The sequence below is a fragment of the Bubalus bubalis genome, chromosome 21, assembly GCF_019923935.1.
Source record: "Bubalus bubalis isolate 160015118507 breed Murrah chromosome 21, NDDB_SH_1, whole genome shotgun sequence".
Taxonomy (NCBI): domain Eukaryota; kingdom Metazoa; phylum Chordata; class Mammalia; order Artiodactyla; family Bovidae; genus Bubalus; species Bubalus bubalis.
Window position 1 is genome coordinate 45216247 of NC_059177.1, and position 14338 is coordinate 45230584.

Genomic DNA, 14338 nt, shown 5'->3' on the forward strand with positions numbered 1-14338 from the left:
GCTGAAGACAATTGGGTTGCTCACCTCCAGAATGACAGTGGCCCTCAAAATTATGGCCTCTTCTTTCTTTGAGTCACTTGTTACAGTAACATGTATAATGTTATCTGTATCTACTTGGCCCTGTGTTAGACGCTGGAGAGAGACTGATGAAAGAAGCAGCCTCAAGTTTACTGACAAATGGACGGACGAATCCGTGGTCAGAGAGGCGTGGTAAGCAGGAGGTACATGTCACCTGGTCTCAAGGGCGGGGTCAGGAAAAGGCTATGCATTAGCCTGACACGGAAACTAGAGGCAGGGAAAGGTGGCTGGGGCAGCTGTCACAAACAGAGGAAACAACATGTATTAAGAAGGAGAAGTGTCTTCTAGTAAACAATGACAATAGTAATAGTAGCATGACTTTTATTTCAAGCCCATTATGGACCAGAGTCTGGACTGACTTGAAATTCACTCTCTTCACAATACTTTGTCCTCACAACAACCCCAGGGAAGGGGTTCTATTACTCCCATTTGAAAGTTGAGGAAATTGGGGCATAGAAATAGTTAATTCTCAAAAGACCATGTACCCAGTGAAGAGGTGGTTGAACCCAGATGGCCTTATCTCCAAGCCCACACTTGGAGTCTCTGCATTTCCCAGCTTTCTGAGCTGGATATTTTTATCTGCCTTTCTCCGTGGACTTCAGGCAGTTTTGTGGATTCTGTGACCTTTGTTAGCTCAATTGATCATTGGTCTCTTTCTTGCCTTGCATAATAAAACCATATAGTTCTGTAGCCCTTGGAGTTTAACTCTGACACTTAGTTGCCTCGTGTGACAAACATAGCAAGGAGTCAAATTAGAGTGGTTAACTCTTCTCCATCAGCTTTGCTTTCTTTGCCTTAATTTCCCTAAAGAACGATATTAGTTAAAATGTCCATAGAGAGCCATTGCCCTAGAAGTCATCCTAGCAACAAACCAGCCCCATCAATATTTTTGCGGTTGGCAGCCTTTTGGTGGGCCTCTCTGCCTTGTCTTGCAGGACGACTGTTGTCTGTAGCTCTCTGTCTCCTTCCAGGTCTTTCCCATCTTTTCATTCAGGGCTTCCTTCTCTTGCTTGCTCTAGAGGGTAAGATGTGATGGTTGGCAGTATGTTATTGCAAGCTTACTATGGATCTGTGTGATCGCTTGATAACACAAAGCACTTTAGCATGTGTCCATTTATTGGCTTTTAAATCACGTGGGGGAAGTACACTTATGTCTATGAATGTCTATCTGACAACACAGCGGATTCAGTGATGTGACAGAACCTCTGTCACCAAAGCTAATGGAATGGTGCTTTCTTTATTAAGTTTCCATTGAACTAAAAGTGAAAATCTCTGTTCCTTAAAAAAGAATAATGGGAGCCCTACAGGTGTTGTAATTATGCCCTGACCCTCTTTGGCTGGTCTTCCAGCTCCTGATGGAATCTTCCCTGGTTTGTGTTCTGTGCAGACCCAAAACAGGATGAAGCTGATGGCGGACAACTACGATGAGGACCACCATCACCACCACCACCACCACCACCACCACCACCGGTCTCCTGGGAGGTCGCAGCATTCCAACCACAGGCCCTCTCCTGACCAGGTCAGTTTCATCGCTGCTTACCTCTAAGACCCCTTTTACCCTTTGGATATTTTAAGATAAAATAAATAATCCTCAAGAAATAATAAACAGCATAAAGTGATATATTCTTTGAACTGAAACTAATAGCTTTGGTATTTATTTCCATCACTCAGGGAATCTAAATGTTTTCCTTTCTCCTTCCTCTTTAAGGTTTTGTCTGTTCTTGTTTATGTTATGCATTTTCTTTCCTCCTCTCCTTTCTTTTTCATAGATATGTAGTCTATTGCTGGCACAGTATCTAATGGTGGGTTACTTTGGAATGTTGTTTTCAGAGTTTTAAGAGAAAGCACTTTGTTTCCATGAGCTTGGCAATCAGAGAAGCCGTGAGTTTGCTGAGCACTGTCCTAGAAAATCCCTTAGTGATGCAAATTAAAAGTGGGGTAAAACTACATGAAAAGAGATCAGTTTTGCTTGCATTTTAGCCAGTGAAGTCAAGGCGTCTGGTTTATTTGATTTGGACTCTGTTTTCTCGCTTACCTAAGTAAAGAAGTGAGGAGATGGCTTGACAAAAACACAGTTCTCCTGTAGTTTTCAGTGATATTCACCTTCACCCGCCAGATGCAAAAACTGTTTACATGTTTAGCATTAAAATTCTTGAAGGTAAATTTTATGGAAATTATGAAATTAAATGCAAATTAGCAGGATATCATAGTCAATATTAATAGTTTCCTCTTTTATCATACTGTGACCTTTTTAAAAAGTAGTGTAACTTATACAATAAATTTCAAGAGAGGTAGGGTCATAGGTAATGGAACGGAACCATCTAAATGCCTTTGTTATATATTTCTAAATAGTGAGGAGCGAGATTATTTGAATTACCTGTGTGAGGAAGGATTTCACTATTTATAAAAGGAAGGGGTGCTTGCTGAACCCCTAAAATTTTTTCAGATAACACTGTTTCCTTTTTCCCTCATGTTGCTAGCATCCCATAGGAGAAGTTAAGATTCCAAGTCTCCAAGAATTTTACTAGCAAGTGGTACAATTCCAGAGGGCGCTATTTATATATTTCACAACATAAGACATACCCCGTGGAGCTGTGCAGTAAGGTAGCTCCAATCAGAGCGATCCTCACCCTCAGCTTGGTCCTGTCATTGTCCTGGGAAACATTTGCCCTCAGAGACCTCAACCCTGGAAAGGATGTTCACACAGGACATCTTAGTTTCTGAAGCTAAGTACAGAAAGGCACCGGTTTATGTCATTAATTCTCAAAAAGGGTTCTCAGTTTGGAAATCAGCAAAGTGGAAAGTGAGATTGATTTTATGTCATTCTCTTGAATGTCTGGTTTGGGTTTAATTTGGTTTTATTTAGTCAGTTATCATCCCTCACAACCATCACCACTTTCCCACATTCACCTACCCCAGTGTACCTGGCATCCTGCTAATTCATTCTCATTCTTGATCCCTGCTTTTTGCTCCTTGACCTTCTGCCTTGGGAAAAGAGTGTAAGATTTTATTGGTACTAGAGACCACCCTGGACTTTCCCCCAGAGAAACAGGAACAGAGAACACTATAGCGACAGAAAAAGGATTTGGACCCAAACTGGGGGAGTGGGTCACACAAGCACCTGCTGAGATAACAGTCTTGTTTCATCACTGAGACACATACGCTAAAGTGTCATGCTAGAAACACAGCACCGGTTCAAATTTATCTGCCTTGAGATGCTGTATTTTTATTTTTTATAAAAGATAGCCTCCAGATGCTTTTCTAGAGGTCTTTAATCATTAAACTAGAGTACTTGCCTGTTTGGTTGACTTCTGTTGGTTGACAGACACTAGCAGTTGTTATAAGACAGAGATCATTGCTCAGGTGTGGTGCCCTCCACAGAATAGTTAGCATTCCTTGAGAAAAAAAAAAAAAAATTCCACGTATGTTATCTGGCTAACATACGTGGTCAGGACCTCTTGTACGTTGCCGATTATTAGGAAGGTGGTGATGACCTTCCGCTTTCACATTCTCCATCTCAGTAAGTACTGTAAGCAACCCATTAACATAAAGGCAGAGAGTGTCACCCTCTTCCTCAGAGGAAAAATCCACTGAGAGGAGGAGGCCCTCAAGAGCTGGGAGTCCTTTGCTCATTCAACCGAGGCTTGGAGCACCTATCCCATGATGGCCACTTTACTGGGCCTGGGTAAGGGAATAATGGATAATAGCCTTATATTCAAGGAGTTTATGTCTGGTTTCAATTAAAAATCTGATGTCTCATTCATTTCTGTTCAGGATAATGTCAGTCAGAACAAGACAGATAACAGTAGTTTTAACTTAATTAGGGGGCCCGTGACTTAGGAACTACAGTGGGGTTCACTGTGAAAGTGAAATATCATTCATCAGAAGGATAGCTTTTGTGACTTTAAATTGGAGTCAGCAAGGCTGTAATACTCCCTTGGTGTATTTTTTCAGTCAGTGGAGGAGACTCAAGTCGGGAGCCCTCATAGGAGGAGGTGGACTCCAGAGATGGAGCTGGCAAGACCTCCCTGGGCTGGTTAACCTTTCTGACCAGGTATTCCTGCTCTTGGACAATGATGCTTCTCCCTGTGTGGGATATGGAGATTCATATTCACCAACTTATGTATCAATTTATGCATCATTATAAATCTACATCCCAGTCTGTGACAGTCATTGAAAGGCTGGGAAGTCTTTCCCAGTTGATTACAAAAGCTACACATAATTGTGTAAGCATATATACTAACATGTATGGAGTGGAGCTACTTCTTAGGAGATAGTGACAGCTTTATATGAGTATGTGACAACATTAGAGGCTGAATAATGGATTGATTTGGATGAGATTTGAACTAAGTGTTCATGATATGCCCCTATTAAATGAACCCGACTTAAAGGGGAAAATTCTCTTTGAGGGATTCCTGATTCCCTTCCCATGAATGTTTTAGCCCTAACTTTCCTGTGGCCATGAGCGTTGACCACCTATACCTTATAGAAGAGGAGCTCCAAAGTGTTGACGTTAACTTTTGAGCTAAGAGGTCAGAGCACAGGAAAATGAAGAAGAAAAAAAAATAATCAGCCACTTTGCTACTTTCCCAGAGAAACTAATTTTTCCTTAGGAAACTCAATTTAAGTATTGCCAGGTACTTGCAGCGGAGAAGGCAATGGCACCCCCACTCCAGTACTCTTGCCTGGAAAATCCCATGGGCAGAGGAGCCTGGTGGGCTGCAGTCCATAGGATCGCTAAGAGTTGGACACGACTGAGCGACTTCCCTTTCACTTTTCACTTTCATGCATTGGAGAAGGAAATGGCAACCCACTCCCGTGTTCTTGGCTGGAGAATCCCAGGGACAGGGGAGCCTGGTGGGCTGCTGTCTCTGGGGTTGCACAGAGTTGGACACGACTGAAGCGACTTAGCAGCAGCAGCAGCAACAGGTACTTGCAGAGTTAGATTCTTTTCCCACTTCTTCCCTGACCCTCTCTCTTTTACTATGATTTTGCTTTCTCCTTGGGAGAAACTGAATCCAAGGGTTATAAGTCTAGACTAGCCTTTCCCAAAGTAACTTTTGGAACATTAGTCCCATGAGGAAGGTTTGAAACAAAGAATCAGTGGGCAAAGAATTTGGGGAAAGTGCTGCATATTATAACATAATCTTGGAGAGTCTTGGTGCAATTAAGAGATTAAAGGATCCATAAAGTCATGTAAGAAAGCAAGTTCTCCAGTTTTATTTAACCCAGAATTTCCCAGACTCACTTGATCATGGAATCTTTTTTCTTCTTCTTTTCAAGTAGCATCTGTGCTCTGAGGAATACTGTCCTCAGAGTATCAGTTGTAGAAAAAGACTACCCAGCTTAAAACATGGCTGATCCAGTGCCCATTGTTGTTGTACATCAAAAGATAGACTTTTGAGGCAAAGTTTCCTTATGGTTTACATAGCAGAAAATGAGAGTGTTCACCTCTTAGGATTCTTTTTTATTTCAAGACAATGGCATCTGAGAATGAGTTATACCACCAAAAAATCAATTGATTGCAGTTAAGGGAACCATCATAAAAATGAGGACCCAAGAAAGTGAGAATAATCATACATGCACATCTCTTCAGGGATTGAAAATGCATGTGATAAGGGGAAGGAAATATGGAGAATATATAAGAGAATTCAGTGGGGTGTGTCAGTCCAACAAACTAGACCCCCATCCAAGAAAGGAGCAGTTAATAGTTTGTGCCCTATGACCCCCGAGAATGACCATAGTCATTGAATATGTTCAAGTACAACATTCAGAGAAGTCCCAGTAGTGCGTTAGGAAACCTTTCAAACCAAGAAGTGGGCACGCAAGCAGACAAGAAATATATCCCATGATATAGGCTGCTGGTGAGCTCTAAGAAATAATTAAGACCAAACACTTAGTTGTACCTGCTGGAGACACATTAGTGATTTTATTTTTAGTAAAGTTACCAAGACCAATTTTAGAAAAGCTAAGTGGAAACTCAACTTCTCCCAAATGCCCTCTGGACCTGCCATCATCACTATCTGTTATTTTTAAGTAGCATTTTTCCTTGCCTTATCCAGGATGCCAAGATTTTTTACTCATTTTCCCAGGCATTGTGTAGCTTTTATAGTCATAGTTCATGATATAGTCCTTCCATATAGTCCTTCCAGTGCCTCCCAGGTATGGACCAACCCCATGGATAAGAAAAGCATGGCATCAGAGTGAGCACCACACTTCAGATGACTCAAAACACCAGACTCGTTCAGGTTGCCCTTTGGCTTCTAGAACTCCCACTACTGTGCTTGGGTTGGATGTTGGGTCTTTAAAGACCTGGATCTTACTTCTTTTTGGTGCAAAACGTACCTCCAATTGTTAAAGCATCTGGCACTCTGATTCTAATTTGTGGGGACCTAATTGGCAAAAACCTAAACACTTTTTTTGTGTTGGAACCCCAGAATATGTCATCACTTTCAAAGCCCAGAACTTGTCTCTCCTCTCTCTGGCTCTTTCTTTGAATATAAATGCTCACTCACTCACAGGAGTTGGAAAGGTCGAGGAATTTTGACTACCTTGAAGACTTTCAGATTCCCAATTAGAGTTTAAATTTCACATTTTGCTTATAGAAATCTTACTTGTAAAGGATGGCTACAGAGTCCAGGAGCATGGAGGCATAATACTTATTAAATTTATTATGGGAATTTTTGATTGAATTTTATGTCGTATTCATACTCTCTGTTACATATTCCAAAGCATAGTTGTACCTGTCTGGCTCATAGTAGGCACTTGATAAATGTCTGTTGAATGAATTCTTCCTGTAGTACCTCTGGGAAATAAGAATGGCAGATGGGAGTATCCCCATTACACAGATAAGGACACTGGAGCTCAGGGAGGCTGATATCTATTCAGAATCACATACCTGCAAATCAACAGGCCCCAGAGAAGGGTCTGTATCTCTGAATGCTGTACCCAGGGCAAACCTCCTTGAATGTCAGTATGGATCTATTTATGCAACCATGTGTACTAAATATGGTTTAATTACAGTATCAACTTCCTCTAAATGCAAATGTGTATTTTCAGTTTCCTGTCCAGTTGTAGTAAATTTTATCTCATTTTGGTTTAGTTTTCAAATTTGAATTAGAATTTCATCCCATCGGTTGTCTTTCCATTTGCCCCAGCTTTCATCAACATTATTCCCGTTCTTCTGTTTGTGATATTCACTTCATTTTCCCCCATCCCCGCTGCCCTTTACTTTTCTCCATACCTGCTGTCACTGTGCCAGTGAAAATGTGGCTTCTTACAGCTCTCCCACTGCCCTCGAGGCACCAGAGTGAGGCTCTCAAGGAGTAGAGAGCCTGGCACAGAGAGGGAGAGAAATCGCTCTGGGTTACAGAGGGCCCTGGGCGGTGGATCACCAGGATCCACATTCCTTTGCTCGCTCACCCGTGAGCCTGTGTACACACAAGGCCCGGGACCAGTCAGGCTCCCAGAGCAGAGGAGAGGGTGCGTCCCTTGGCTCGAGGCTACCATCGGACCAGCTAGGGCTCTTGGAGGGCTTTCAGATAGTGACCTCATTGTGACAGAAGCTGGGTTAGCTATTGTACATCCTCCACTGCAGGGTGTCCACTCTCCTAATCTATTCCTAGAAAATTGATTGCCCCAATCCTAAATGTTACTGACTCCACTTGGCAGTTTCCAAAACCTACCTGCAGATGTAAATAGTGGCTTTGGGCCCGTTCTCTGCCGCTCCTGTTTACTCTGTGGTCCCAGCATGTGTTGGCTCTCAGCTGAAACATGGGTTTGTACCACTGGACACATTTCAGAGCACTGAATGTCCACTTCCATTTTCTGCTGAAAATTCCCATTGATTATGCTTGAGACACATGTTATTTTCCCATAAGCTGCCAAATACCTTGTTCACTAGAGAACCCAGACATAGACTTGGCTTTCTTTTCAAATTAGTGGTCTTGGGGTCGATATACAGATTATATTTTAAAATACCACAAAATTATCCCAGTGATCCCACCCATGCTGACTGCATCTATGCTCTGCTTCAGAGAGGCTGCAGCACTCGCTACCTTGGTTTTGACATTTCTGGTCTTGAAACATGTCCTCTCTACCCTCTTCTTACAGGCAAAAGAGCCATAAGGTAGAGTTAGATCCAAAAACGAAAACAAGCTTCTTGCTCTCTCACCCTCGCACCTCTGTCCGTACTGCACACACCCAAGCTTCCAGATTGAATTAGTCTGTGTCCTGCAGAGCATTCCCATAGGAGGGGAAATTCCAGCCAGCGGGTCCTTACTGAGATGTGGCTGGAGAGAGGTAATAATATTTCCAAGCCGCATGATTTTCTTGGTCCCGGATCTGTCTTGTAACCATCCCCACCCCTGCTGCTTTTCTCCTCTTCTTCCACCTCCCCAGGGCTTGGATTTTATGTCTGGGCAACAGGGCTTTGTAGAGTCTCACTGTCCACCCAGAGAAGGAAGCAGTCACAGCAGCCCCTCCCCGGGCCCTGTTACTTCTCAGAGACCCAACTCCAGGCCTCTGGATTCCCCACTCGCCCTCTCTGTGAAATGCCGGACGGGCTTCTGTGATTGATGCCCTGCTTTCCTTGCACTTTCACCAACAGATTAGCCAAAGTGCAGCCCTTTGAATTCTAACAAACAGACGAGGGGTTTAACTTGCTCCATTGCCCCCAGAAGATGGATTCTGTGTATAGAGTTGTTATTCCTAGCTTTTGCTTAGGGAGGAAAAAAAAAAGAATTTATTTTATGTTTTGAGGTTAAATGAATGTGGGATAAATGTATACATAGTGTCCTGTGTGTATATATGTATGTATAGCTATATGTCAGACGAACTGAGGACTTTTCCACATATGGAAGAATTTCTCAAGATCATGTTTAACTAGAAATTTCTCTCCCTAACTTCCCCTGTGTGCGTGTTTGAATGTTCATTATATATACATATATGTGCGTGTGTGTGTAAATACATTTTCTTGTTTCCAACATAGAAGAAAAATTAACTCCTACATATCAGAATTTGCTAAAGTATAGTTTCAGGACAACCAAAAAGAAATTTGTTCCCCATGACGGTAACCTAATAAGAAAAGTTACATGTCATAGGCTTTTAATATCAGTTTCCCATCCAAGTTAGTATGTCTGAAGCTTGACTAAACAAGAGACGATAGAGGTTCTTTGCATTGCAAATCTAATTTCATGGCCCGCTTCTTGGAAGAAGGCTTTGGGTTTTGGCTTCAAGTAGGGATGAAGCCTTCAAATTCAAAACCCATGAAGAAACATCTTGTTGGGCTGATGTTTATTGAATGGGAGAAGGGTCCAAAGATTTCAACTGTTCCTACTCTTGGGCCAGTCCTTTCCACATCGGAGTCAGAGAAATCCTGGAATGCATTTTGAACTATATCTTATGATCCACTTGCCTCTTTTCTTTTTGTAAACAGTTAATTTTCACAAGTGAAAATATAATTGACCTTTACCATTGTATCAATTTTAGATATACAACATATGGTTTGGTATATGGATATATTGTGAAATGATTACCAGAATAAGTTTAGTTAACATCCTTCACCACACATTGTTACAATTTTTTTTTTCTTGTGCTTACTTGCCCCTTTTCAGATACTCCTTTTATCGCAAGTGGATTGGAAGATGCTGTGTTTAAAACTCAACAGATTTTTTTTTTCAAGTAAATGAAGTAGAAAGGTAGCTAGATGTAATTTTTTTTAACCCCTCAGAGAATACCCCAAATCCCCAAAGCTACTAAAACACAAGCCAGAAGGAATATGTGATTTCTCAGCATTGGGAAATAAAGGTGCTAGTTTATTTGTTTGTTTGCTTTTAAGAGCAGAAGCTCTGGAATGACCCTGTCATGGCCCTCTGTGAGGCCACAGGTAGGAAAGAAATGAGGACAAATGTCTGCACTGCTGTGGGAGGTATTTAACTGCTCCTTCCTCTACTAGCTGTTATGTGCTCACCCAACCATTTCAGTCACAGGAGAGGAAGGGAGGAGGGGTGACACAGCCCTTAAGAAAGCTGGCTGTGCAGATGAGCAAGTTATTGCCAAAGCTCTTTAATCTGGGTGTGATGTTAACTCCTTACATGTAAGCACGCAAGGGCATGATTTGATAAACCCTGCCAGGTAGGGTCTTCATGTCTGGGGAGAAAGACAGAGCTGCTTAATGCATCAGGATCCTCCTCTTAGAAAAGGGTTTTTCCTTAAAGGTAATTTGAGCCTATTGAAGATTTCAGTCTTACTCTATTTTGGATAAAGTTGTTTTTCTCCCCTTTCACTGATTCCTCTTAGTTTTAAACCTTGTGTGCAGTATTAGGGTTTCATTAAGAGATTTGTTGCAGCATCTTTTGAGTCAACGGGGGTTTTTCAGACACAGTCTACTCTCCCCAGCTTGTAGATGTAACTCATCTTGGCATCGCGGAAGGGTTGATTCCTTTTCAACTTGCTGCTTTAATCCAGTCACATTTGTCTAAAAGGCAGCTCTTTAGCTCCCCCATTGAAAGGGGGTGGCCAACTTTGAAAGGTCTGGAAGCAGGGAAATCCATTTTCTCTTGCTAAACACCATTGCCTTTCTTTTTTTTCTTGAACTGATGTAATAAGGGTCAAGTTGGACTTCCATGCCCCAGGCACTTGCAGCACTCAGAAGATAAGGAACCACAGAAAAGAGAATTGAAAACATTCTTTAAATGTACATGCACACACAGTGTCGAGGGGCAAGGGAATTTGGTTGCCCACTAGCCAGATTCTGCAAACTACTGTATTTGTGGAACAATAGCATTTGAAAAATTGTTTCAGCATCTGTATTTTAATGACAGGTGTAAACCATAGTTTTGAATAGCCCAGAGATGTTAAAATAACTAAGGATGGTTTAACACACTGTCTGATCCTTTTTTACATACACCCTTTTGCCTTTGGTCTTAGCACAACATCAAATAAATTGTAATAGTGACAACCTATGAAATGCCACCAACAAGGGCGGTGTGCCCAGTTATATTTGTATACATTTTTAAGGTCTACAAGTCAGGTTAATTTACGTTCTCCAGTTTAATTCACAGAGCAGCCTGTGAAGTATCAGGGCCTTCCGATTCTTTTTTCTTTCTGAGGCACTTGAGGACATGAAAAGTCGAGGGGCTAGGGGATTTGGTTGCCCACTAGCCAGGAAACAGCAGAGTCAGAATGCTGCTAAAAAACACAATTTTCACTCTGTTTAACAAAGCCAAGCGTTAATGACTGATGGATGAGGGAGTGAAAATAAAGCCTGTCTCCACCCCACCCCTTTTTTATGGCTATCTGGCAATGGCTCAGCTTTTAGCAGATGTTGACTTTGGGCTCTGAAAATATATTCTTGGCCAGTGTACAACCTTTCAGCATTTTTATCTTCATCTGGGTATCTTGTATCTTTCAGCTGAGAGAGCTGGCACCATGCACTAGATTGGTTTGTCAGAATTAACTTTTGCTCGAAGGAAATAGAAAGCTAGTTTTCATGTCACCCTATAATGACAGTTGGAAAAAAATGAGAAAGTGCCTAAAGATGCTGCATTAGAAGTGAAGGAGAATGCCCCACAAGCTTCTCAAATGTTCTCCATGGCTTACCAAAGAGCATTTAGATGGCCCCCTGCCTCAGGGGTCCCAGTGTGGTAGACTTGCTGAGAACCAGCCAGGCTGCACAGGCTTGCTTGCAGTCTCTGCCTCTCCCTTGAGAAACACCCCCGTGTATCTTTTAAAACATGGAGATTGCCCATCATGTTTCCCCTTAGCCAGGGCTGTTCGGCTTTCACCAAGTCAGGTTAGAAGAATAAATCAGAAGTGCAGCTAGTGCCATGAGAAGGGGGACGGAACCATTCTGGGGAGAAACAAGTAAACACAATCTTGGCAGCCCCTAAGGAACTCTGAAATCCAGGCTGCCTTCTCTATTAGAGGAGTCAAGTCATTCAGAAAAGCAGGGGCCAGTCCTTATAGGCTTTCTGGTTTGAAAATGCATGTTAAATTCCCACAGGTGCTGTGACAGAGTGTGAGGGGTATGGGGGTGCTTCCTTTTCCCTCAGGGACCTTGAAACTTGGTGGGGTGCTGCTGATAAGCTGTATAAAGAACATCTGCCATATGCATGTGAGGTTGTCTTTCTTCGAAAAGCCAGAGAAACCCCACCTAAGTTGTACCATCCAGTCCCAACCAGGACCTTCAACAGCTTGGAAAGGGGCAACATGGAGTCCTAAGGACTTCAGAGCTGAGCTGAGCAGGACCCTCAGGTGTTTCCGGGGCCAAAATGAAGGCTTCTTTCTGTGGCTTCAAAGTTCGCATGTCAGGAGGGTGAATCTTTGTCGTCAGATGGACTGGAATTTGACCCCCACTCCACAGCTCCTGGAGAAGGCAATGGCACCCCCACTCCAGTACTCTTGCCTGGAAAATCCCATGGACGGAGGAACCTGGTAGGCTGTAGTCCATGAGGACGCTAAGAGTCGGACACGACTGAGCGACTTCACTTTGACTTTTCACTTTCATGCATTGGAGAAGGAAATGGTAACCCACTCCAATATTCTTGGCTGGAGAATCCCAGGGACGGGGGAGCCTGGTGGGCTGCTGTCTCTGGGGTCACACAGAGTCAGACACGACTGAAGCGACTTAGCAGCAGCAGCAGCAGCAGCCACGGCTCCTGGCCAAGTGTACTTCAGCGACCTACCTCATCTTTGTCCCTGAGCCTGCCTTCCCCTATCTGCACAAAGACCCTCCCCAGCCCTGTGTCCTAGTGATTCTTAGTGAAGAAAGCTAAGAGCTGTCCCATTCTTTCTAACCTGGAGCTGGTGCTAATTCCTGCTGGCTCATTTCTAGCCCAGGTCAGAAATTAATTAGCATTTATAAACACAGCACAGAACAGGTATCTGAATCTAGTAAGGACTTGGCTATTCTTTGGGAGAACTTGTCTGCAAATGGGTACCGCAGGCTATGACAAATCAAATTATCTAAGAGTTTGCAGCCATTCCTGACCTCGTCACATAAACAGAGACATCAACTTATGGGCTATGCATTCTAGGAGGCAGGAGAGGTGACAGACACGAATGTGAGGTTTCCAGAGGAAAGGTTTGGACTTGACCCAGAAAGAAAACACGTTAGTGCCCTGATGAGGCTTGATGCCCTTATCTCCAGGCTCACACCCCTTGCTTTCCTTTGTATACACTCTATTTCCCTAGTTCTGGCCAAGCCTGCAGTTTGGAAATGCTGAGAGTTGCTGCTTTGCTCAAATCCGGGCACAGGACACATCATATACCCCACACTGTGGTCCTGCTTCTGTGACTTGTGGAATGCTGGTGCTTGAAGTTTGCAGAAAGTATCAGAGGAGCCATGAACTTCTAGGAGGAGTAGGGGTGGATCTGGTGACTGCCCACGCCACACCCTGTCAGTAACCAGGAGGGTCACCCTGCTTGTCCCACCAGGAGGCCATGTTGAACTTCCTGGCAGAGACAAGTGGCTGAGTTCTTACAGAGGCAGTAGGCTGATTTAAAAGTGATGCTTCCGTAATTTCATTCTCATCTTCAGTTAGGATGAGTGTGACAGTAAGGTCCTCATTAGGAACCTAGCCCTTCGATTTCAAGAAAAAAGCCAGCTATCAACTGAAAGAAAATTGCAGGGTTTAAACACACACACACACACACACACACACACACACACACACACACAAAACCAGCCCTGTGATGGGCTGAGGCTTGCCTGCTGGCTATACCAAATACCTCAAAATAGAGACCAATTAAAGGTTTACACTGGTCTGTTTATCAGGTCAATTCACAGAGTTCCTTCCCAGACCTCCATGGCTGGGCTAATAAATGTCCCCACAACAAGTCTCCCATCTTGTCAGTGATGACTCAGTCACTTTGCTCTTAGATCTTGTCATCAACATAGCCCCTTGAGCAGCCCATCCGGTGAGGGATTTTGTTTTATCTCAGTATTTAGAGAACCCCATTAGAGCCCAGCATCTGGAACTGAAGGATTTCCGTCAAGTCTTCATATCATCTCTGGAGCAATAGATACATCCTGAGTTTATTGGATAGTTAAGCCTCCTCCCTCTTTAAAACGGGCTTTGTGGTCACTGTGCTCTGGGCTTCAGCCCACCTTGGATGTTCCGTCCCCAGATGCTGTGGACAAAAGCAGATGGATGATGGATGGACTAGAGGCTTTTTTCTCATCCAGATATTTTGGCAACTCCTGGCATAGCAATCACTCACAGGGACAACACACACGGGAGCAAACACCAGGCAGCCT

General features: G+C 43.2%; 1 protein-coding gene across 6 annotated transcripts in view; it reads left to right on the forward strand.

The window, feature by feature from the left end:
• ERC2 (ELKS/RAB6-interacting/CAST family member 2) overlaps positions 1-14338 on the forward strand; it is a 1001125-nt gene that overhangs the window by 800475 nt on the left and 186312 nt on the right. For all 6 annotated transcript variants that reach the window (XM_044934212.2, XM_025272988.3, XM_025272991.3 and 3 more), the window contains one exon: positions 1466-1597. In XM_044934212.2, coding sequence (XP_044790147.1) covers positions 1466-1597 — 132 coding nt within the window. The remainder of the gene's footprint in view (positions 1-1465; positions 1598-14338) is intronic.